The following is a 24,974-nucleotide window of genomic DNA, read 5'->3' as shown; positions in this document are numbered from 1 at the left end:
TCTTGTCTTTTAAAAACAGTGTTTTTTTCTCATCAAGAGCTAGAACAGAAACAGAAATCAACAAAAATAAAACATCTAGATTAGCTCCAAAAATCTAAATCAAACAAATATTTTCCCATAAGTCAACTCATGACTTAAAGAAGAAATCATAAAAGAAATTTAAAAATATTTTGAATTGATTTACAATGAAAATTTAACGTCAAAATTTTAGAATGCTACTGAAAGTCTTATAGGAAAATAATAGTACTGTATGGGTTGGATCTGATATGCCCCTCCCCGCCCCCCGCAAAAGCTCATAGATTGAAGGCTTGATCTCCAAGGCAACAGTGTTTACATGTGAGTCTTTTGAAGATGATTGGATCATGAGAGCTCTAATCTCATCAATGGATCAATCTGTTTGATGGATTCATAATTAATGGACAATCTTCAGCTCTTACCTCACACCAAATACAAAATTAACTTAAAATTAATCAGAGACTTAAATGTAAAATCTAAGATTATAAAACTTCTGGTAGAAAACACAGAGGATAAAAATATTTGTGACTTTGGAAAGGCAAAATATTTCTAAGGATACAAAGAGCACAAAATGTGAAAAAAATCAATTGGATTTCATGCAAACTTTAGAAATTTTTGTTTGAACACAGCTAAGAAAATATAAAGCCATACCTCAGACTGGGAGAAAATGTTTTCAGGACATGTAACCGATGAATGATTTTCTATCTAGAATATGTAAAGAACTTCTACAACTCAGTAAGAAAAAGACAAACAATCACATAATAAACGAGGAAAAAAATTGAGACACTTTATCAAAAAAAAGAGTTGAAAATAGGCATTGAAAGATTGCTCAATACAACTAATCATTAAGCAAATGAAAATAAAGCCTCAGGGAGATATACTACACATTTATTAAAGTGACTAAATATAAACAAACAAAACTTGGTGGCTAGGATGAACATGACTAGAGAACTCTCATCCATTGCTAGTGAGAATGCAAAATGGAAATGACATAACCTTTCTGGAAAATGTTGGGCAATTTCTTACAAACATATACATCCTGAACAAATCAGTATATCCATTTGTGAAAACAAAATTCTCAACAGGGACCTGGCTGTGAATGCTCATAGCAGCTTTATTCTTAACAGCCCCAAACTATAGACAACTTATATACTCACCATATAACACATACCTTGCAGGACATCATATAATGGAATACCTCCCAGCAAAAAAAAAAAAAAAAAAAAAAAAAAAAAGCAGACTACCGATACAGGTGAGAAAATGGATGCTTCTCAAATTCGTTATGCCAAGTGTACTCTGAATGAATGAGACCATTTATGTGACATTCTGGAAATGGTAGAAATACAGTGACAAAAAAATAGATCAAGATTCCCAGAGTGCAGGAGAAGGACTGACTAGAAAAGAATCTATAGGAATTACTGGGGTGATGATACTGTTCTATATTGAAAGTTTTTATGGTTTTATAGCTCTTCAACTGGACTCCCAAAAGGCTGAATTTTAGTGTATGTAATTTATAACTAAGTAAATGTGACTTTAAAAAACCCACAGACCCCATAAATTGTGAAAAGATATTTGCAGCATGTGTAATTAATAGATTAGTGTCTAAATTCTTGAATAGAAACAAAGTTCTGTTCATTGACAAGAAAAAGTCAATCCTTTTTAGAAGAAATATGTATATAATATTAACAAGAATTTTTCTGAATGTGAATAACTAAGAGACATGAACCTATAAAAAATCTCAATTTCATTTAAGGATAGGGAGCTGCATATCAAACTTTCAGTTACATGTTCTTTCTTATCCATCAATGGCTTAAAATTAAAAACTGGACCATTTTATCTGATAATGTGTAGCAATGAAAACTCTCATACACTTATGGCAGGAGTGAAACTTGACATAACTATTTTGAAAAAGAGATTGAAATTATTTAGTAAAGTTAAATGGTGTAAACTCTCTGATCCTGAAATTCCAGTTTTCAACATAACGCCTGGCTGACATTTGTCCATTGTGTACTGGAAGACATGCATGAAAAAGTTTGTAAAAAAAGGAGAAATGAAAAGTTCCAAATTTTCATCAAAAGTAGAATGAACGAATTAATTGTGTTCTATTTTTACAATGTAAGACTGTTGTGCAGTTAAAATGAATGAACTACAAGTATGTGCACAAAATTGGGTAAAAATAAAAATACTGGTTTGAATACAAAAATCACAGAGCATACATACATACATTTTTTAGACAGGGTCCCAAAAAACTCTGTCTTATAGGCAGGACAGGACAGCATGCTCATTCCTGAGCATGAGCTCTGAAGACAAGTTGCCAATGTACATATTCTGGCTATTTTCTTCCTGTATAGCCTTTGAATTCTTGTACCATAATTCTTTTATTTGTACTAGGATACTACTATGTAATAAGATGTAATACATGGACTAGCACACAAAAAATGGTGATAAGTGTTGGGCAGTATTGATAATAATATCATGTTATTATTATCATCATCATCATCTAATCCACTGGGGGTGTGCTCAGTGGTACCCAGACAGCTGGGCAGGGTCCCTGTGAGAGCACCATGGGACAGCCATAAGAAGGCCCATGGAGAATGGCTCTGGAAATGTAGAAATCCATTGTTATCGTGGCGGAGTGTAAACCACTCAGGACCTGTGGAAAAGGAAGGGAACCAATATTTTGGAACCCCAAGGATGATTGGTCCAAAACACCAGTTGACACTTTTAACCAAGTCCTTGATTATTCTGAAAACAGCAGAATTACCATAACAAGATCAATGGATTCCATATTTGTACAAGACAAGAACTTGGCCAGTCCACTGACCACTTTCCTCCTGTCTCTCAGTTGACTGCTTATTGGCACCTTCCTCAAAGAGCAAGACCAAAGGGAAAAATACAGAATGTATATTCCATCCACCCTTGCATCTGAGAGTTAGTTATTTATTAAACTCAATGTGTGATAGAGTGAGGATAAATTGTCACTGTGTCTAAAATAATTATTGAAAAGTGACCTTATTTTCAGGCAATCATATGGTTGTCTATTTTATCTAGCTTCTCATCAACTGGTTCTTATAGTTTGATTACTGAACTGTCAGTTTGGGGAATTCACTGATGTTTTGATATACTTAGAGTTAATTATTATACAAAGTTTACTGTATTTTTTGATAGAATGTTAGTGATGAGTAGAAAAGAATGAAAACTAGTAACAAATTGTGATCTTTAATACATTAGGAATATTTCATATAATTTTTTTGGTATGTGTGTGTGTGGTGCTGGGAATTGAACCCAAAGCCTTGTGCATGTGAGGCAAGCACTCTACCCACTGAGATATATCCCCAGCCTCTCCATATAATCTTTACCAGTATTTCATCTTAAGTCTTTACATACATGGAGCTATACTACCACTACTGCTACTGCATGCTATTATATTATTTTTATGTCTTGTTTATTACTTACCCTCTTATTTCTACTTGAGCTACAGCAGTGATGTTGATCTGCAAACTCACAAAATTGCTGTCTGGATTGTCCTTGTTGGAACTAAAACACAATGATACATTATTTAAATATATTTCCTCAGGTGTGTTACACACTATATGACCCTAAAAGACATTCTGGTGATCACAAGAGCAACACACATTCCTAACCTGATCATTCAGAAAACAATGATATATTCACTCTACAAAATCATAACCATTTGTACAGGGCAATGCTAAGATCTTTTACGACCAACAGTAAGGAAACAACTTTCCATGAGGAGACACTTTATCTGGAAATACAATACAGATCTAGAGAAGCCAACGCTTTTTAGTTTCATTGGCTAAAGCAAAAAGGCATTTAGCTGAGTTCATTTTCTGGCTTCTACCTTGGACAAATTCCTTAACATCTCTGAGCATCATGTTCACTGCCCATCAAATGGGAAACGACAACACAGTCAACTCCTGATTTTCCATGCTTATAAAGAGGGGAACTGGCATGAATAATCCAGAGCAGCACTTAATTGAAAAAGCATTTGTGTTTGGCTCTGGAATGCCTCATACCATACATTGTTTTGGCAGCAATTTTATCTTCCTCTTGGTTTATTTCTTAAGTTAATGTTAAAATCAGTGTATGTTCATGGCATACTCACTGTCTGGGAGAGGAGTGGGGAGTGAATTGGAAACATGGCTAATGGCAAGGAGAAACGAGACCCAAGGAAGTTGGGCATTTCATAAACAGGCCATTCAGAGGTGACATGGATCTTTCTGAAAAGCATCAAGAGTCTCAAGCTAGAAAGTGTGTGTTTAATATTTCTTTGAACAGTGACAAAATTTTTTTAAATTTTGCTGTTTTATTCCCTCAAGCAAATATGATTAGATATGAAAATTAAACTCCAAAAAAAAAAAACAGGTGTGTTAAGTAATCAGTGTTGTAAGGAAAATAAAATGTACCTCCCAAGAGGCTCAGTCACTGGGCCATTTACATTTGTTGTCCCTCTGTGCTATCATTGAAGTCACTAGGCAGCTTTTAGCCGCCTGGGATGTGGCCACATTGCCACTTATGGGTCATATTTATATTCTGGTCTCATTAAGAAAAGCTTCCTCTTTGTTTATCATTGAATCTCACTTGGATTTAAGGGACAAGATTTGACACCATGGTGATGGGAATGGGGTAGTTTCTGTCTAGATTTTGAAGCTTTCAAAATGTGGGAGCTGGAAAGAACAAGATGAAGTTCTGCTTTCAAAGGAAGAAGAGACAGAATTGTTCCCATGATGCTTTTGCAAAGTCCTGATCCATTGTCTACACTGATAAGGCAATTCACCCTGCAAACACACATAACAGATATAAACAAGCAGGTGCCAGGCTCATTTCCTGCAATGGAGCATCACTGCTAACCTTGTGAAGGAGCCTACAAGAACTTTTTCCGTGAAGTTTGAACTCTAGTTTCCAGGCCATTCATTTAACTATTATCTATTCTATCTAGCTTCTTTTCATTCCTCACCTCTCCTCCTCTTCTTCTTTCAAAGGCAGGATTCAAATTTCTAATCACCAAGAAATCATTACCAAATAATTCTATTTGTGGCAGAGTTTATGGTCCCAAATGTATTGAGTAACTCTTTAGTTTTGAAATTGAAATATCCTCGCTCCACGGATTAACCAGATTTTTTTTTCTATTTCCAGTTCATTACTGCTTTGCAGTAGTGGAAATCAGAATTATGAAAAAAGTATCATTTAAGCTATTGCATGATAATTCCATTGAGTTTGTTGGTAATTAGTTTAGAGAACAACATATTCACTATGATACCCTGAAAATGTAAATGAAGGTCAAATGTTGAAATTGTCTTTGAGATTCAGTCTAATATGAGGCTGTTAGAGGCTGTTTTAAGATGCAGCAAGAGCAATGGCAGAGTCAGAGTCCGAACCCTCTGGTAGGTTATTCAGAATCATCCCCTGTGACACAGGCATGCCATGACACTTGCTACTGGGTACCATGGGTGTTGATAAGATCTCCTTGTAATAAAGGAACCAGGTTTGATATACAACTTAGATGTTTCTCTAACCTTCCTGGAAGGAAGTGTCCCTCACGAATACCCCTGCTACATTCAAACAAGCGATCCATCACTGCCACAAGGCTGAGTTATGTAAGGAAGGATGGATTTCCTCTACATGACTACGTCCTATGGCATAAACCACAGAAAAACATGTTTTTCACTTTGTTACCCAAATGCCGTTTTTCTTTTTCCCATTGTTTCCTATTTTCTGACATTCTTTTTAAATTTTTCTGTGGTCCTTGGGATGTCAGCAAAGACAGTATAATGTACATTTCACCACTACTTAGGAAGTAACTTCAAGAATAATTGCAAAACCCTGTTTGTATGTGGAGACTGCTGTGTGAGAACCTCTCTACCCAGGGAGGGAAATGTTGATGTCATTTAGATCAGGGGCATGGAAAGACCGTTAATTCAAATATTTGCTAATAGAAAATATTTTAAGCTTATTAACTTATAAAGCCCACTTCTCTTTTTTTATTTGAAGAAAAGGGAATTAGGCATAGGTAATGGTGATCAATGTATGGTGATAATAGTTCAGGTTTCAGAGCATTGGTTTAATTTATTTTGGGTTTGAATGCAGTTAAACTGAATATAAAACTACCCATCTCAATTCTTATTTACATCTTCAGAGCCTGCCAGTGTAAGCAGATAAACGTCCATCTCTTAAATACTTTTAGTATTTGAGTTTTAAAAATATTCTCAAACACTTTTATCTCTATAATATATATTTTGAGAATTGATGTTTTATCTATGTTCCAGTTCTTTCTGCATATTTGCATTCTTATTTTTTAGTGTAATGTTAAAATAGTCATGAGTAGACCTGAAATATAATTATGACCCACTGTTAGATGAAGGGGAATGTTAAGATGTACCCATTTCTATTTTCTGTCCAATTCAACATTTCATTACTGAATTAATTACTTAAGTGATGCTCTACAAGGTGGATTTGGATGTGGCATTTACAATATCATCTACTGCCTTTTGCCTCTTCAGTTAACTACTGTTTTCTTCCATTCTTTTATTCATAATTGCAATCAAGAGAAAGGAGGAAATATCAGAGAATTTGCTTGGCACTTTCTTCCTAAATAAGGCCATGCATTTTACGAGAGACATACCCTTTGCCAAGTACATAAAGCTTCATGCTCCTGTAGGATCAATGGCATAGGCAATGATAGAGGGAAATAGAAGCTCCAGACAAAAGTCTAGAGTGATGTTGGTCCTTCACTTTGGCACTTTTCCCCTGTAAACTCAGTAATACTGGCATAATAGTTCCAAACTGAAAATATTTACAACTATCTGAACCTTTTTGGAAATACATAGTTTTGCCAATATAAAAACTTAATTTAATAATCTTTTGGTAACATGAAGAGATATTCTTTGAATACATTCATTCCATCTGATCTCATTGCTATCTGGAGAAAATAAAAATGTTCTAAGATTCAGCAGAAAATATTTAAGTTAAATTCAAGAAAGACCTAGGTAAAGTCAGAAAAGAATATCTAAGCTAAGTTAGGATACCTTCCTCCCAAGAGATCTATCACAAAATGTGAAGAGGGGTATTTTGTGATGTAGGTTGCATATTTTTAAAAATATGCTATACTCTTCTAGAGTTTATATATTTTAAAAAAACCCCTAAACCTTTCATTAATGTAGTACTAAAAGATAATTGGGTGCACAGAATAATTGTTCTAAAAGTTATCGCATACTAATGGCACTTCTTGAAAGGTATTAAGATAAATTTAGAGATTAGCCACATTGCATTGCTATTAGGGAACCAAATTCTAAGCACCAAATTATAGTCATTTCTATCTTTAGAACAGGGATTCAAAATGTTGACAAATTATAACTATGGAAGGCACATATGTGCATCTATACCAGAGTTTTTTGAAGTTTTGAAACTTTACACCATATTATGGTTTGGATGTGAGGTATCCACCAAAAGCTCATGTGTGAGACAATGTAAGAAGGTTTAGAGAAGAAATCATTGGATTATAAGAACCTTAATCCAACCATTGAATTAATTCCTGATGGGGGTTAACTGAGTGGTAACTGAGGCAGGTAGGGTATGGCTTGAGGAGGTGGGTCCCTGGGGGCATGGATTTGTGGTATAAATTTTGTAACTGGCAAGTGCTTCCTGATCATCATGTGAGCTGCCTCCTTCCACCACTCTTCTGCCATGATGTTCTGCCTCACCTGGAGCCCCAAGGAATGGAGGCTACTGTCTATGCAGTAAGATCTCTGAAACTGTGAGGCCAAAAGAAACTTTTTCTTCTCCATAATTGTTCTGGTTGGGTCTTTTAGTCACAGTCATGTAAGAGCTGAATAAAACAGACCACACTCACAAAAATACCTATCTACTTCACAAGGCACCTGCATGTGTACCACCATGCCTAGATTGTTTTCTTTTAATATGGATTTTGAGCCATTAAATTGATTCCATTCCCAGCTAATGGGTCGAAGTACATAGCCAGGAAGCCCTGACCTGCAGCCTCACTACCTGTGGGTCTTCCTGCTTATGAAATACCACTTTTGGCCATGAAGGAGCAAACAGAATAGACAATGAAAGGACAAAGTTACAGCTGAATTCTTGAGCAGGATCATCCTTAGAAAAGGGGGATGGCTATCTATGTGGCTCAGTTTATCATTGTTGGAGAAGGCTCTGCCCCCAAAATTGCACATGCAAAATCTATGCTTTTTTTTTTTTTTTTTTTTTGCAGATTTGCAGTAATTACCTGATGCTGTACTGAGACTATGGAGTGTGGTAGGGGTGGGAGGCATGTGCATGGAATGTGGGAAAGTGGAAGAGAAGTGAGGTGTCCAGGACAAAATCTGATTATCTCATAATGTGGCCTATGAAATGCAGTCTCTGTGTCAAAACCAAAATGTTGAAAAAAACTGAAATAATTTGAGAAAAATAAAGAATAACTGATCTGTGAAAGTCCAGGTTCTGATTTCAGAAGGATTTTTCAGATAAAAGAGCTTATAAGTGGCAGATACTATGAATCTCTGCTCCTGAGTGCTGTCCATAATGTGAGCATCGAAAGGTCTAACCTTCTGATTTGGAGATGGAAGTTAATGCTCATGTTGGTTTTCTCAAGACGTGGAACTGCAAACCGGAGGCCCAGAGAATACTGTAAACAAGGACAACAACAACAGAACACACAAAGGACACAAAGTTATTAGGTGAAAATATTCCCTAAGTAATTCCTCCAAAAATCGAACCTTAGTCACTGTAATATCCTTTTATCTGCTTCTGCCCTGGGTGGCTGAGAGTTGAGAGGAAGTCATGGAATCAGACTTCAGGGATCCAGAAGATTCAGGTCACTCTACATTTTGTCCTGGACCCTCTCTTTTTATGTCACCTCCCTAATGCATTCATTGGCATCAATCCAAATATATGAGAGGATTGGTTCAGAAATCTATGATGCTTCTGTTTGATAGACATTATATAGTTGCTGAAATTATAGCTGTAAGGTCAATGCAATAATGTGGGTGATGCTTTTGATGTAATAATGAACAACAAATAATGAAAGTTACAAAGTTCTTTGTGTAATGGGTTTTAAAAAGTCTACGCAAGGAAAAATTACCACATGGGAGTGGGGATGTACTGGAGGGAAGTATTCCACAACAATATGTTGGGTTAAGGTTATGGTTGTATGGATTATTTTTTCCTCCTTTATTTCCATTTTTTTTTTAAAAAACTGCTCTTATTACTATTATTTTTCTCTATTATTTTTATAATTTGAAAATAGATTTAAAAAATGGAGAAAACAATAATATAAAATGAGGAAGTTGGAATAATAGTTAACATGTATATAAAATTACATTATTCTTCCAAGCACTCTACTAATGTGCCTCATGTCCTGTAATCAAGACAAGCACTCTGAGATAGGTACAGTGGTTGACATTTTATAAATGAATAGCAATCTTAGGATTAAAGAGATTAAGTGTCTTGCTCCAGGTGCAGAGCAATAAACTACAGAGCAGGAATTTAAACCCATGCATAACGACTCCAGAATCACAGCTACTATAGTATGAGAATAAAATCGGATATAAAAAACATATTAACGAGAATCAATAATACTCTAAGAGTAAATTATCATTTTGGTCATAGATCATCCTCATTGTTTCACTGGACTTTATGGAATGTGCTAAGGGTCAAACACCATGCTAGTAGCTTTACTTACACTATCTCAGCGATTTTCTTCAAACCTTTCTACAAGTAGGTTTTTTCCCATTTCTCTGTGACTTGCCCAAGGTATCATAGCTGATAAGTGGCAAAGCTGGTATTTAAACCCAGATGTACCTTAATTATAAAGCATGTGCACCCTCATGCTCCAGTAACAAGCAAGTCCTTTCTAATTCCAAATGAGCAATTTTTCTGTTAGGCCACTGCCCATGCTCTTTTCTCTTCTTTGAGATATTTTTATTTTTAGCCTTTTTCTGCCTTTTCTACTTGAAGAACTCCTACTTAGGCTTCAAAACTCAGGATTAGAGTTGTTGTTTAAGTTCTGTAGTCACCGGCCAGGTCAGGAAGAATTTTTCCCTCTTCATTCTCAGTCTCCTTTATTACTCTACCACAACTCAAACCTATGACGTTGCAAATTTTGATTTTCATATTGGAAGGAAATTGGGTATCTTCATATTTATATTGTCAGATTCTAGTTTAGGAAGAGGCATACGGGAGGATGCAGTAAAAATTGTTAAAAGAATTATGAGAGTGTGCCTTGTTTGCACACACCCATGGTGGGAATTCTACTATATTGTGAATGAGGCTGCTTCACATTGGTCTTCAGTATAGAATGGTTCACAGGGATGAAGACAAATTAAGGCATGGCAAGGTCATATTGATAAGAGGCACATGTGGTCTTAACTCATACCTAACACCAGATCTCTGGACATTCATTTCAAATTTTTTTTTTGATCTCCCCTCCTTTTTTCTCTTTTAATTTTCTTTTTTTAAAAATTTTTATTGTTGGTTGTTCAAAACATTACATAGTTCTTGACATATCATATTTCACACATTTGATTCAAGTGGGTTATGAACTCCCATTTTTACCCTGTATACAGATTGCAGAATCACATCGGTTTTTCATTTTCTTATTAGAGAAAATTTGTGAGTTGTTAGGAACCTTTATTGGCATTGAACTATTTTCTACTATAACTACTAAAAGAATATGATTTTACTATTTAAAAATCAGAAGCAAAACTTCTAAATACTACCTTGAATGTTTTGTTATGTTAAAAGTCACTTGGAAATTAAATTTTTGAAAATATTGGGACTGAGATAAATATTCCTGATGATTTATGATTTCTTTTTAAAAAAAGATTTAGAGCTGCATTTCTATTTGGGATTTTACTGCAATTCACTGAGAGTCTTTTAAAAGTACAAAATGAAGAAGTAAATAAATCAAAGTCTTTTATAACAAAACAGAATGCAATAAAATTTGATGTGTTTAAGGGCATTAAGGGGTAAGATAAGAAAGCTATTAGGTTTCTCCTACTAGAGAACTCGGAGATAAATGAATATAAACAATTTACTTCCCTGACTTTTAAAGATTATTTGCTGGTAAAATGGATTGACATCCTTTCACATAAACACATTTGTGGTTCAGACCACACCACCATTTTTACCCTCCTTTTGGAATGACACTGGTGGCCAGTTTTTGCTCCAAGACTATTCTCTGTTATCGATGACCTTATACAAACTCTGGTCCATATTTAACACTTAACCAATACTGGAGAAGGACAGAGTGACTATACCTACGGATGGCACCATGTCAGTTCATTTTCATTTGTCCTTAGGTAATCATATTGGGTGGTTGGATATTTTTCTTCAAAACTGGCAAAAGAATTTATTAGCTTCTAACTAAAAGGATTAGAGTGAAAAATGTTCTAATATCTCAGTTTGGACATCCCATTCTCTTCCATGGATTCATTTTAAAGTCTCATCTGCTCTTCATTAGTTTTTATCCAAATCCTCTCACAGTTTTGCAGACCAGACAGAATAAGGTCTTTGTGGCTAGGCCTGGTTTATATCTGGGTTCTGTCTTCAACTTCTGTGTGACTTTGGGTAAATCATTTGACTTCTTTGTGCCCCAGTCTCCTCATCCATAAATTGCAGGAATACTTGACTCATGGGGTTTTGAAAATTGAATAAAAGAACACAAAAGTACACTCTTTCCCTAGGGATGGGTTTATAACACACAGGATAATCAATCCATGTGACCCAATAGTAATCTGTTAGAGGAATTTACCTTTCACTTAAATATTTTTTTGACCCAAGAAGTAAGTTCACTGGACTACAGCGTGGTACATTTTTTAAAAAAATACCCAATATTAGTATAATAGTACAGTCTATACAGTCTATATTATTCTTGTTTATTTCCTGAAGTATAAATTGGGAATACATATTATTTGAGAAAAAAGTTTCACATATTCAGGTAATTGTGTGAAGCACTGGCCTAAAAGATTTATTTACTGGAAGGCTTCTCAGTTTCTTTAAAATGCAAGTGTGTGCCTAGATCTCTCAGGGAAGGACAGGATGCTCTTAGTGACTGCAGAGCTCCCTTTAAAAGGATGCCTGGAGGAGCAGCACTCTTTAGAATCCATGGAGAAGTCACTTGAATACAAACCTACATACAATTATAACTTTTCACAAATTTTTTTTTCAAACAAACCATTTCATTACCCAAACAAACCATTCACAAATATGAACACTAATTTTAAATCCAAGAATATGTTAGCTCAGTTTATGGAAGATTTATTATGTAGCATTTTCAGATTTCAGAATTTTTTTTCCTGCCTTATGTCTTTGTAATATAATTGCCATGATGAGATTTATTAAAAAATTACTATGTGTGGACTTACACTATGATTACATAAAAGAAATTGATTATCCATAAGTAGTCCTGAGTGGAAAGTTCTTAAATCTGGAAACAGAAATAAAAAAGGAGGAGGAGAAAAACAAATAACTCCTATTCTTTTACAAGCATGTTGGAGACAGTCATCAACCTTTTTGCCCTTGCTATCAACAATTTTCTGTGTTATTTTTCAAATGCAGACCTAGCACAAAAGCTACAGTATGGCAATAATTTAAATATGAATACTGTGAATAATATCTATATAGGAAGTTATACTGAAAATAATAGTTATTTTTTTGCTAAAATTAAGTTATTTTAAGTACCCCCCCATACATTGTATTTATTTTTTAATTCAAAGGGGAAAGTCTTTATAAAATTAAAAAAAATATTTAAGGAAAAAAATCTAGTACGAACATCTTCATAGATTTGCTGAAAAAGACTCATAAATGTAGAGTCTAAAAAGAAACCTGTAAAAGTCAACATCTTTTTGTATTTTTAACCTGTGATCATCAGTCTATGGTTATAGAGCTAAATTCCTCCACCTGGGTAATTTCCTGCCTAATTTGTTTTGGGTGCTGTGTGCTAGGTTGATGAGTGCTAATGGGGGGTGGGCGGTACAAATTCTCTATAAAATTCAATTTGATGGAAATTGGTACATTTTGCTGGTTTTCTCTTACATTTGTTCCAGCCGCCATAGGGTTCCCAAGGTCACACACCACCATCCTGGTCACATTTTCCATCTTGTACTCACAGCTCAGTGGCCGCAAAACCTACAACAGGAAAGAACATCGGCTTGGAGTTCAGGGGGCAGAATAAATTACATCACGAAGCAATGTGGGGCCTGGGAGCTGCCCTTGATTTCAAACACCTGTGTGAGAAGGGCTGCACAGAAATTAATCTGTGACCACTGACTCAGAAGAAACCTGAGAGGAAAAAGGGGAAAGTAAAATTTTAGAAGAATATGTGTTGAAGGGTAAACATGGGCTTCACCAAGGAACACAATGCTCATATTTATGTGAATATTTTAGACATTATTTTCACTGATGTTAATGTTAAACTCAGGGCACGAATAAATAGACACTCCCTATGTTAATCTGGCAAAAGCGAAATCCAGTAACATGTATGGTTCATCACAAGACTTGATGAACATTTGCAAGAGAATTTTTTGTTCAATACTCAAAATATGCAAACAGAAGACGTTTATACTTAACCAGTATAATTCCAATCTCTTTGCTTCTCCCTATATCCTGTTCTGATTAGAGTTTAAAAAAAGTCAACTTGGAATTCTAGCCTAGATAAGGGGAAGTAAAAAGAGTTTATCTTTGCTGCCTCTGCTCCTCCCACCTCTACTTCCTGTCCTCATGCTACTACCAGCTGCCTAGAAATCCCTCCCTCTATTCTCACCCTGACTCTTTTTCCATACTCCGGAACCTACTGGCCCATGCCCCTGCTCTCCATTGGATGATAGCTACTTATGCTAATCCATTATCTTGCTCTAACTATTACATGTCATCAATGCCCAAAGATAACCTTGCAATATGATTATTTTTTTTTACAATGGATCACCCTTTTGGGGATTTCTGTCCTGGAGATGATTCCCACCAAGATAGTCCTTTATCTACCTATCAGAAGTGTTGAAATTTTATGGAAGGAAGAAATGTGAAATTTTCAAGTAAAAGTATCAGAAAAGATCCTCTATTTCTTTCTTTCTACTTTAGTAATGAAAAACCCCAAATCCAAACCCAAATCAAAACAACAAACTCCAAATTCCAGACATCTGCTTAGAGAATTCCCTAGGCAAATCACACACTTTGAGACTTCAACACACACACTCTTAACTAAAGGGAAAAGAGTGAATCACTGACATTTGGAAGCACATTTAACACACACTCTCTCCAAATACCCTGAATGACATGTTAGTTACGCTGAAGGAACTAAAAAGCATATTTTCCAAAAGCTGGTAATCTTCTCTTTTCTAAAGTTTGATTTAGCAAGTATTGAACTTCTTAAAATCCCATAACTAATCCTAATTACATAGAGATGTTTCATGTTGAGATTATTAACTCAGACACGAAGACAGAAAAAAAAAGCTTTAACAAGTGCCCATATGTCCCTTGAATATAATTCAAGGATTTAGTTTCTATAGAAAATATTTTTTCATCTTATCTAAGCGTTAAAGGATAAATGAGGACATTTTTCCAGCTTTCTAGAAATAGTTATTTGAAATCAATCAAAGATTTTTCTCACTCCCACATCCCCTCCACCCTCTGTCTTTTTTTAACCTTTATTTCCTTTCTACGAGAGAAACAATGATTGTTTGTCTAGATATTTCCAGATTATTTTCGTCAGCAGTTCCAGGGACATTTTGGTTCTAATCTGTTTATAGCTCTTAAAGTATGATTCACTCACATATTCATCCACTAAAAATATTTACTGTGGACCAGCAATTTATCAGGTTTTGATAGATAAGATCTTTTGTTCTCACTGAATTTCTAATTAATATTATAATGGTAGCAAGTAACACCAGCAATTATAACAAGCCATGGAAACACATTATTACGTAGGAGCTAGTAAGTATTATAACAGGAGAATTAAATCATGATAAAGGAGGACATACACACGGATTTCAGCAATTGGAAATGTCCTGGAGGGGGTGGCATTTAAGTTGAAGGGGCAATGCTTGCCAGTGGTGAGATTTGAATCTTGATTCTGCTAGATCAAGTAACCTTAGGCATGCTACTTGATTTCTCCTTATCTAAAAACAGGGATCATGATAGCAGTTTCTCTATAAGCTTGTTATGGGGCTTGAATAAATTATATACATACAAGAGCTCCAAGCAGTTATCTAGCCTATAGCCACTGTTAATAAATATTAGCAACCTCAATTATTATTAAGCTTCAGTTATTAGTACATCTCAATTATTATTCAGTGTCTGAAGGATGAGTAAAGAGAGGTAAGTCAGGTGAGCAGAAAGAACCAGTAAGCCATGGTGAGGCTGAAGAAGTGAGCTGGGATGGCAGTATGAATAGCTTCAGAAGTCATCTGAAGGATTTGGATCTTATTCCCCAAACAACAGGGAACTGGTAAAGATTTCAAGTCAGAGAGTGACATGGTTGGATGTGCATTTGAAAAAGATGGTTTTCTCTGTAGTGAAGGGACTGGCAACAGGGAGATGGGAACATGAATTAGGAGACTGTTGGAAAAATCTGGTTAACGGGTCATGCCAATTGGGAGGAAGGCAGAGTCAAGTGCCAGTGGATGGAGAGATGGAATATGGACTAAGAAATGAAGGACTGGTTTTAGGCTTTGGGAAATTGGGTGGCTACTGCTGCCATTCTCTTAGGAAATACAGGAGGAGTGTGTGGTGGAAAGACAAAAGTCTAGTTAGGGACAGGATGTAGGTGAGGTGCTTGGAGAGATTTAAGTGAAGATGTATATGAACTACCTAGAATAGAAGGGGCTTTGTAGAGACAGAAAGAAGAGTGGTTCCTCGGGTCTGGGGAAAAGGGTAATGGGACTGTAATGAAGACAGAATTTTAGTTTGGGATAATGAAAAGTTCTGGAACTGGAAAGCTGTGACAGGTGTACAACAGTGTGAACGTCAGCCACTGGATTGCACACTGCAGACAGTAAAAATGGTAAATCGGACCTCTTACATATTTTATTACAACAACAATAATAAGGCACATAGGCCTTTCTTCTTAGAAAAATTTAGAAGAAAAGTCAATGAAAGAAAGTATATAGGTTGGCTCAATTCATGTTTCTAGAGAAAGTAATAATCAACATCTAAAAGTTGAATGTTTTCAAGAACAAGAATAAAACTCCCAAATATGCAATCAGATATTCCTAATACTTTTCCCCTTAAGAGAACGTTTTACTAAAAAAAAAAACAAACAAACTGTATTTAAATGAAAAGGTTCACAAACCTCAAACTGTTTTAAAAACAAAGAAGGAAACAGAATGTGGCTTAGTCTTGTAAAATTCAAAGACTGAGTAAAAATCTTGGCCCAAGGGAAATTGATGGAGAGAAAAATTTGCTAAGGGTTCATTTGAGATGATGGATAAGGTCAATGGTATTATTTACAGCCAACCACAGAGTGATAAGCCCTCTCCCAGGTTTTCCATTGCAACCAAGGGAACAGTAAGCTGAAAGTTTTGCTAAAAGAACATAGATGTTTTGTTTAATGAAGTCAGGGGTGGAGTGACACAAAGGGAATTAAAACAAAAATGTGACTAGAGCTCTGGAATATTTTTAAAAATATTATACTTGAGCTTCTTTTTCGTAATTTGCTCACATATCATTTGCATATAAGTATTTGTAGGTGATTTTTCTTTCTTTGTAGAGGGTTTATTACAAGATGACAGTTTTCAACTCAAAATGGTCATCAAACACCATCTTTATAGGTGTATGTATAAGTGCTCCACTTATTCTCATTTTTTTAATACCTTGAAGTAACTTTAATGGAGAAATGAGTAAGGAAAATCACGTAAATAGAGGAAGAAGAAAATGCAATGATTATAGGCCATTCACTAGAGAAATGAAGGTACAAATTGATTTTCAGGTCTGTAATGGGGACAGGAAGGAACAGGTTGTACAGCTCTATACACTTTTGAAAAGAAATGGGATGGATTTTCCTCTTCCCAGTCTCATTGCTGACATGGAAAAGAGAAAAATTTTGGACCATTTTAAAAACTCCTTTATTGAGGTATGATTGACACACCCAAAGCTATACATATTCAATGGATACAACTTGATGAACTTGGAGATATTTGTTCTATGAATTTCTTCCATAGAAACTCATAATGATTTTAAATGAGTCAAAGATACTTGATTCTTATTCATCTGGATTTTTCTTTTCTTTTACAGGGAAGATAATTCAACTAACACAAAATTCCATGAAACTAGAAGTGCCAACAGAGTGTTTCATATTCCCTAAGTATTAAAATGGCTTTAAAATAGCAATATCAAAACAGAGGAATCCCTTTTTATTAAATTATTAGAACTCCTTAATCATTAGGAAAAAAAATCATTAGAACTCCTAGTGGTTTCAGTATTTGGAAACTAGCAAGACATTTAATAAACTTTAGTTAAATAAATCCTTCAACAAGTATTTAAGGAGTGCCTGTTCCTATTGAAAGAAATGTGAAACTTGGTCTCTACTCTCAATTGTGAGTTTTGTATACTCCTGAAACTGAGGGACTCTTAATTAATCTATAATAATTTTTTTATTGTTGGTTGTTCAAAACATTACATAGTTCTTGATATATCATATTTCACATTTTGATTCAAGTGGGTTATGAACTCCCATTTTTACCCCGTATACAGATTGCAGAATCACATCAGTTACACTTCCATTGATTTACATATTGACATACTCACGTCTGTTGTATTCTGCTGCCTTTCCTATCCTCTACTATCCCCCCTCCCCTCCCCTCCCCTCCCCTCTTCTCTCTCTACCCCCACTACTGTAATTCATTTCTCCCCTTTGTATTATTTTTCCCTTTCCCCTCACTTCCTCTTGTATGTAATTTTGTATAACCCTGAGGGTCTCCTTCCATTTCCATGCAATTTCCCTTCTCTCTGCCTTTCCCTCCCACCTCTCCTCCTTGTTTAAAGTTGGTCTTCCTAATAATGGTTTTCTAGACCAAGTGATTAAGAACACTGTAGGAGCAGAGGATACATTGAGGTGGGAAATTTCATGTTCTGATCACGAATGTAAAGATGATAAATAGCATTAGTGTCATTTTAACAAACATGAGAACTTAGGAAGAGTTTTTTTTTTTTTTTTTTGTCCTGGTCACAATCCCAAAGTAGGCCAAGAGGAAAGAAAAATTTACTAGTTTCCTTTCCAGATTCTGTCCAGGTTGTTATCAGAGCTCAGCAAGATTGGCTGGACCTTCTTCCCCAACCAATAATCAAAACCAGGCCTCCAGTGACCTGCTGGGAACTAAAAGAAACTCAAAATAAACCTTGAAAAGCCCACAAGGATGGGGATTTAGCCTGGGATATTAGCTGATCTACCATTTTTCCCAGCTCTGTTCTCTTCCTTGCTGCAGCTTTCAGTCTTTGGCAAACTTACCTTTGTACTGTGGCAAAAGACAGACATTACCACCATGTAAACCCTTCATCCTACCATGATTTGACAGAGCAAGGCACCATTTTGTTCTCTCTCAGTTAGGAAGAAACTCACTCAGGCTTGATGACCCTACTTAACATTATGTGAATTTGAAAGCATACCCAGCTCCTTACTTCAAATAATTTTCAGGCATTACCTTGTTGTTACGTTCAATGCCAACATAATCCGCCTCTTCGGGTATTATTACAAAGAGCTCTGCTTCATAGGCCCCTTCCCCTTCATTTCTTGCATTTATTATGATCATAAGGTGATTTTCATCTCCAATGATAATCTGGTGCTTATCTCTAAAAAAATATAGTTTAGGAAGAATGATTAGTTTATTCTATTTCTCTGACTTCATGAATTTTCTTTTAAAATAATTTAGGAGGGAAAAGGAACAGAGCAAATACTAAACTAGAACTTCAACAAAGAAGATAGGTCATCATGAAGGAGTGGCAGGAAGAGTCAGGAGAACTGTGTCTGGATGGGAATGGCAGAAAAACACCCAGTGGGGTGCTGGAATTGTTTGACAATCAGGTCTCAAACCACAAAAAAATCTGATTTATAGCATTTGTGGATTCCAATGGGATAAATCGTCTCACGGTAGTTAATTTCAAGCTACAAATATACTTATCAATCTGCTAGCAAAAAATTATGCAAAATTAACATTTGGCTTAAAAGCCAGAATGAAGCAGCTTCGGGACACTGCTAAAACATATATTAGGAAGAACATAGGCTATGAGAAAAAAGAGAGATGGTTTAGAAAGTAAGAGGGGACATGACACACTTATGATAAGAAGGAAGAAACGGGCAGGGCAGATCAAACAGGATCCTAACTGGCTGGTAGAAAGTTTTGAAGGATTTTGAAGAACCTTAATTCACTTTGAACTCCAAATCAAACCAACATTTAGAAATGACTCTTCCACTTTTGACCTTCACTCAAATCCATTGCTTTTGACACTTGGTAAATTATGAAGTTTGGGCAAAGTTCCCTTGAGAAATTACCAAATAGATTCCAAACTACAGCAGTAACCGTAGTTTCTGGGAGAGGAAGGAGCACAAATCTGCTTTTGCTACCAGAGGATGTTTTATATCTCAGTCTGAATTCTTTCTGAATGCCGTGAAATTACAGATGCTCAAGTCTGGGCCCCCAGTTACTGACAACTAGGAAGCCCTTTGATTCTTATTTGACTTTCTGACATCTTATGCTTTACTCCCTTCTGTGCATTTTAAGTTCCTTTTTTTCCCCAACAAGTTAAAATGAATTTTGTTTTGACAGTTTTAAGGATGGCTTTGAGCCATGCATGCTGTGAAAACCAGTTTGGTTAAGGTGTAGATAGAACCCCCCTCTCTAAATGCTTTGCCCACTTGACTCAGACAAGTAAATATAACCCCAGCCACCCCGTATGTGAGTTTACTTTTAACAAAAAATACTGTTTTTTTTTTAACTTTTGTTGAAAGACGAAATAGCTCAGGCAAAATTTCAGGGTGTCACTTGACGCCAATGACAAAGAACTAACCAAACCCCAGGCTAACCCAAAGTGTTGCCAAACTCAAGAATTTCAAGTAAGTTGCTTTTTTTTTTTCTCTCTCTAGTTGGAAGTGTGTACCTTCTCCAGAGAAACTTTAAATAAACACCTGTATTTCATTTGATAGAATGCACACATTTATTTATTTAAACTCACGGTTTAGCCGACAGCTTCAAGTCAGGAACACACAGATTATCATCTCCACAGTCCACCAGGATGTGAGCCTGTGTTGTACAAACCACACATCAGGAATAATCTGGGAGAACCTGAATCATATCCTTTCTCTTGAAAATTCCAAGCAATTCTAAAAATTAAACCAAAGCTTTTATCTCATGATGTCCGATTCTACCCAGTCCTGTACCCTAGGTTGTGAGGTGACCTCTAGACATGGGCTAGTTTACCTTGTCTAATTCCAATTCATTCTGAAATGTCTGTCAAGAATGATACATGTCAGTGTTTTGAGTATTATAGGCTGTGTTGCTTCTGTTACTGCTACATTTTGAACAAATTAAATCTTGGTTGCCTAAGAGGAGGGACTTCAGAAAACATCAGGATGCAGTGTTTCAGGAAACATGTTAGAAAAAACTCTTAGAAAAAAGAAAAAACTCCCAAATGTTGCATAGTTATGCAACTATATACAGGAAACAAAACATAAGGGGCCAGCCTTCATCTCAGGTCACAGGAACCTGCACCCCCAGAGGTTACCTGTCAAAAATGCCATCAAAGTTCATCAAGGACATACCTGCTCAGTAACGACATTGTCCTTGTAGTGGTTCAGTATTGGGTTCACTTCCAGGCCTTCTTTAAAGGTGGATTCATCCAAGCTATAATTCAAACTAATGTTGATTGGAGATAATTTATCTCGGAATTCTGTTTCATCCTAGGAAAAATAACCACAAGCTCAAGAGAGGCTCCATGAAATAGCTGCAAGATGTTGGTCTGCAAAAGGCAGGCAACACTCAACATTGCTCAGTGAAAGTGACTGATAGAGCAACAACCATGGCAACAGGTTTAGACACATGCTGATTTATGTGGTATATAGTAGCTAGCGTAGTTAGTTTATGTTCAGTGATTCAATCATTTAGAACCCCAGCTTCACTAACATGTGCTTCTAGTGGGAATCTTTGGGATCTCTGGATTGTCAACAACTCACACAGAATCTGTCAAGTTGCAAAGCAAAAGATTATACTTATATACTGTAAATGCATTGAAAACCACCAAGAATTAGGATTTTTGTTTTCAGGAGATTGCCAGAATTTATGAGTACACTTAGGCTCAGGGGGAAAAAAAAATCTTGATTCTCTTCTTCCCTTATTATTTCTTTAAGGCCTGGCTTGTGTGAACTTCAAAACACTTCCAGCACATTTCACATTCACTTGATAAAAGGCACAGAATTCTTCCAAGGAGAGGCTAAGCACCCAGTAGCAAGCATGAAGCAGGCCTGTCACCTTTCAGTTATGCCATTTAAGGCCACAGTAAGAGGTATGAGTCATGCCTGGCTTTTCACGTGTGAATGTGGCTGTGAATCTCTGGTCTTCCCTAGGGTTCCTCTTGCTAACCAGTCCCTTAGAGGAGAAGAAATGAGAATAAATGACCATCATCCAACCACTGGCAAGGTGAAGGTCGATACTTGTGTTATAAATATTTGGACTTTTAAAATTTCATGGTAGGTTTCCGAGTTGTAAAAACATACTACTTTTAAAAAGCATAATTATAAATTACTTTTAAATTACTTTTAATAAAAGCCTTGAATGCCTAATGTTTTCCTAAGTTGGCTCTGAAATGCATACTGATAAAAATCTAACAGGACATACTTGCATAGGATAAAAACTCAAATAAATTGTATTGAACTTTTATGATCTTTAGAAAGGAGGCACTTAGAAATGAAAACCACCTGAGTTGAGTGCTGTTATCAAGATTTTGTTCAAAACAGAAAGAAGCCTTAGAAATTAAGAGCAACAGATCATTAGGTTAGTTGAAGTCAGGGTCAGGAAGAGTATTCAACCTTGAAGTTTCCTCCTATGAAAATGAAAATAGATGGGGATCTCTGGAGACAAATAGGATGATTACATGGGGGAAAATGGCTGGAATTCAGATTTGTACGTGAGAGGCCACGAAAATGATTTTTGGAACACTTACTCGAAGGTAAACGACAAAATCCTGGCACTGGAGGGATTTCTGACGCTTTATCACCAGAGGGAAGAGGAGATGGGGCTGATGATTATCCAGGAAGAGTGTTCTTTTAATGGCTCCTTTCTGTTTCAGGGAATCCAACTGCACCTCAGCTGTCAAGGCTAAATAGAATCAGGGGAGGAAAAGCATCTAGATATGAATTCTTATTTTAAATTGCTTATTCAGGAAATATTTTTTTTTTCAATTAGCTAAGATCAAACACATACATGAACTGAAAAACAAAGTCACAAAGTATTCTCCAAGCTCAAATGTTTTTGGAATGTTTTTACAGACTGTCATTTTACTCACAATTATATACTTTATACAAAATAGTAATACCAGTTATTGAAGTAATATTATGTACAAGTCTCCAAAAGTGCAATAGAAATCTGGGTGTTGAGCAAGGGATCTTTAGTTTTACATAGTCTATGCAGAGAGATGATTAATGTTCAGTTTTCTTGGTTCAGTACAGGAGTATACTCACCTATTGTGTTTGAAATGCTCTGACCTGCTACAGATGCACACACTCTTAAAGAAAAGCTATGAAAAAATAATAGTCAATAATTGATTGGTTAATACAGTTTTGAATCTGAAGTACAAATCTTCCTATCCTTCTTCTCCATTAAAATGAACACATAATTTTCCCTTTATATTTTAATTGTATACACACACACACACACACACACACACACACACACACACACACAAACATATATATCTGCCACCAGTCTGCCCCAACACCAGTACAATTAAGAAAGGTAACTTGTTATAGGAAAGTAATGCTTGAAAAAATTACTAGAGTTCAACTGATTTAACAATTGATCAACTAATACCCTGCAGCTTTTATGCAGTAAATACATATAAATATCTTCCATATGCAATGGAGTGAAGAACAAGGCAGGACAGGTATGGATAGTAATGGCAAAGCCTGGATTAGTAGGAACATGGCCCGATCTGCAACACTGAAAGATTCATGTGGTTAGAGCATCCAGCAAGATACGGAAGTTGGTGGAGGCACAGCTGACTTGGTGGAATGATGGGAAACAGGGCTTTGAAGTCATGCTAATGAATGTGAATTTAATCCTAAAAAGCATAGAATAGCACACTCTGCTTCACTTACATTGCCCACTCTGCTTGGAAGGACTGGAACTTGGTGGTAGCATGCTAGATGTGGGGTAAGACTGGCAGTAGAGGGAAAAGAAAAAGAAAGACAAGAGAAAGAAAATAAGGAGCTTAAGGTTGCTGTCTAGCTAGGTAGGTACAATATATAAGCTATTGGGCTGGGGATGTGGCTCAAGCGGTAGCGTGCTTGCCTGGTATGCGCGGGGCACTGGGTTCAATCCTAAGCACCACATAAAAATAAAATAAAGATGTTGTGTCTACTGAAAACTAAAATAAATAAATAAATATTTTAAAATTCTCTCTCTCTCTCTTAAAAAAAAAATATATATATATGGTTATGAAGACAGTGATGAGAGGAAAGGTGTGCACAGAAGACACTTTACAGTTTTGCCATGAACCTGCCTGAATCCTAATCCAAGGAAATATCTTGCTATGGCTTGTAGGATGACCTGCACTTGGCCCTGGTCTGTGACCACAGAAGGAATGAGAAACATCCCATTGTCTCCTCCTGAGTTTGCCGAATGTTCTTACCTTCCTCTTGGAAAAATTCTGAGTTTTAACATATAGCATGAAAGATGGAGCCTTTTCACATTTCAAAGGAAGTAAAAAATAAAAGAAAATACTTATGATGATTTAATGACAGTCTTAAAGATTTTACCAACAAAATACTATAGTATGATTTAAATATTTCCACAGAATTCAAAGTAAATAAGCCCCAATCATACTTTAATTACATGTTGGCTTCCTGTGTCAAACATAATGAAAATGTGTCACATCTGGGATTCATCTATCTCTGTGACCCCAGTCAATGTCTCCCTTCAGGGTAAATAATTCGCCACATACCATTAAGTCAAAAGTTTCCCGAGATGTCTATGCCATTACAAGTGTTTATACCACTTCCCCAGAGAAATCACAAATTCCGGTGCACTTCTACTTCAATTAGAAGTATTCAAGGACGATGACTAGTTAATCACATCTTTAAATTTTGTAGCAGGTCTGGCTTCCAAAAATGGAGATTTTCTGTGCACAACTTTTTTGTTAAAGTCATCTACTGACCTTTATTCTATTTAACATTATTCTGCATAGACAAAGCTCATTAGCTTTTAGAAGATAAGTTCATATTTGTAATGAAATGATCGACATGAGTAAATTAAAATAATTTTGGAGATAGTGTTTTGTTTAATACAAACAGTTCAAAGCAATATAGATTTTGGAAAAGGAATAAATTAGAGCTATGAAAGTGGACATTATTCCCACTTTGTGAGAAGGTATTTGGTAAATGAGGTTATCAACTGAAGGGTTCCTGTTGATTTATGGATTATATGTTAGTCTCCACTATATTTCTTAGTTTCCCCTTTCTGTTCCTTCAATACCATTAACAACTGGATGACTCACATTTTTCATGAAGCTTAATATAATCACTACAACTTACTGAATTACTAACAACAGTAGTCCAATCTGAATCTGTTGTTTTAAAAATGTCTTTAGCAGAAAAAAATCTTTGTAAGTCACAAGTTTCCAAGAACTCTGTTCTAATCAAAAGAGAAAAACCTCAGACTAGTTCAGCAGTGGACTGGCATATTCATCTAAAACACAGAAAAAAAAAATCTGTTATCTACAGATCCATG

The 24,974-nt window shown here is 35.8% G+C and overlaps 1 protein-coding gene across 2 annotated transcripts in view; it reads right to left on the bottom strand.

Annotated features, from left to right (window-relative positions):
- The window catches only part of Itga8 (integrin subunit alpha 8), a 168,619-nt gene that overhangs the window by 52,795 nt on the left and 90,850 nt on the right, over positions 1-24,974 (bottom strand). For both annotated transcript variants that reach the window (XM_078023365.1, XM_005330865.5), the window contains exons 16-23: positions 22,709-22,764; positions 22,192-22,346; positions 20,795-20,932; positions 20,209-20,276; positions 18,681-18,828; positions 13,084-13,176; positions 8,595-8,674; positions 3,472-3,552 (exon numbers count right to left, since the gene is read on the bottom strand). In XM_078023365.1, the coding sequence (XP_077879491.1) occupies positions 3,472-3,552; positions 8,595-8,674; positions 13,084-13,176; positions 18,681-18,828; positions 20,209-20,276; positions 20,795-20,932; positions 22,192-22,346; positions 22,709-22,764 (819 nt within the window). The remainder of the gene's footprint in view (positions 1-3,471; positions 3,553-8,594; positions 8,675-13,083; positions 13,177-18,680; positions 18,829-20,208; positions 20,277-20,794; positions 20,933-22,191; positions 22,347-22,708; positions 22,765-24,974) is intronic.

The sequence above is a fragment of the Ictidomys tridecemlineatus genome, chromosome 10 (genome assembly GCF_052094955.1).
Source record: "Ictidomys tridecemlineatus isolate mIctTri1 chromosome 10, mIctTri1.hap1, whole genome shotgun sequence".
Taxonomy (NCBI): domain Eukaryota; kingdom Metazoa; phylum Chordata; class Mammalia; order Rodentia; family Sciuridae; genus Ictidomys; species Ictidomys tridecemlineatus.
Note: the sequence above shows the minus strand (reverse complement) of the source record. Positions and strands in the feature narration are given on the sequence as shown.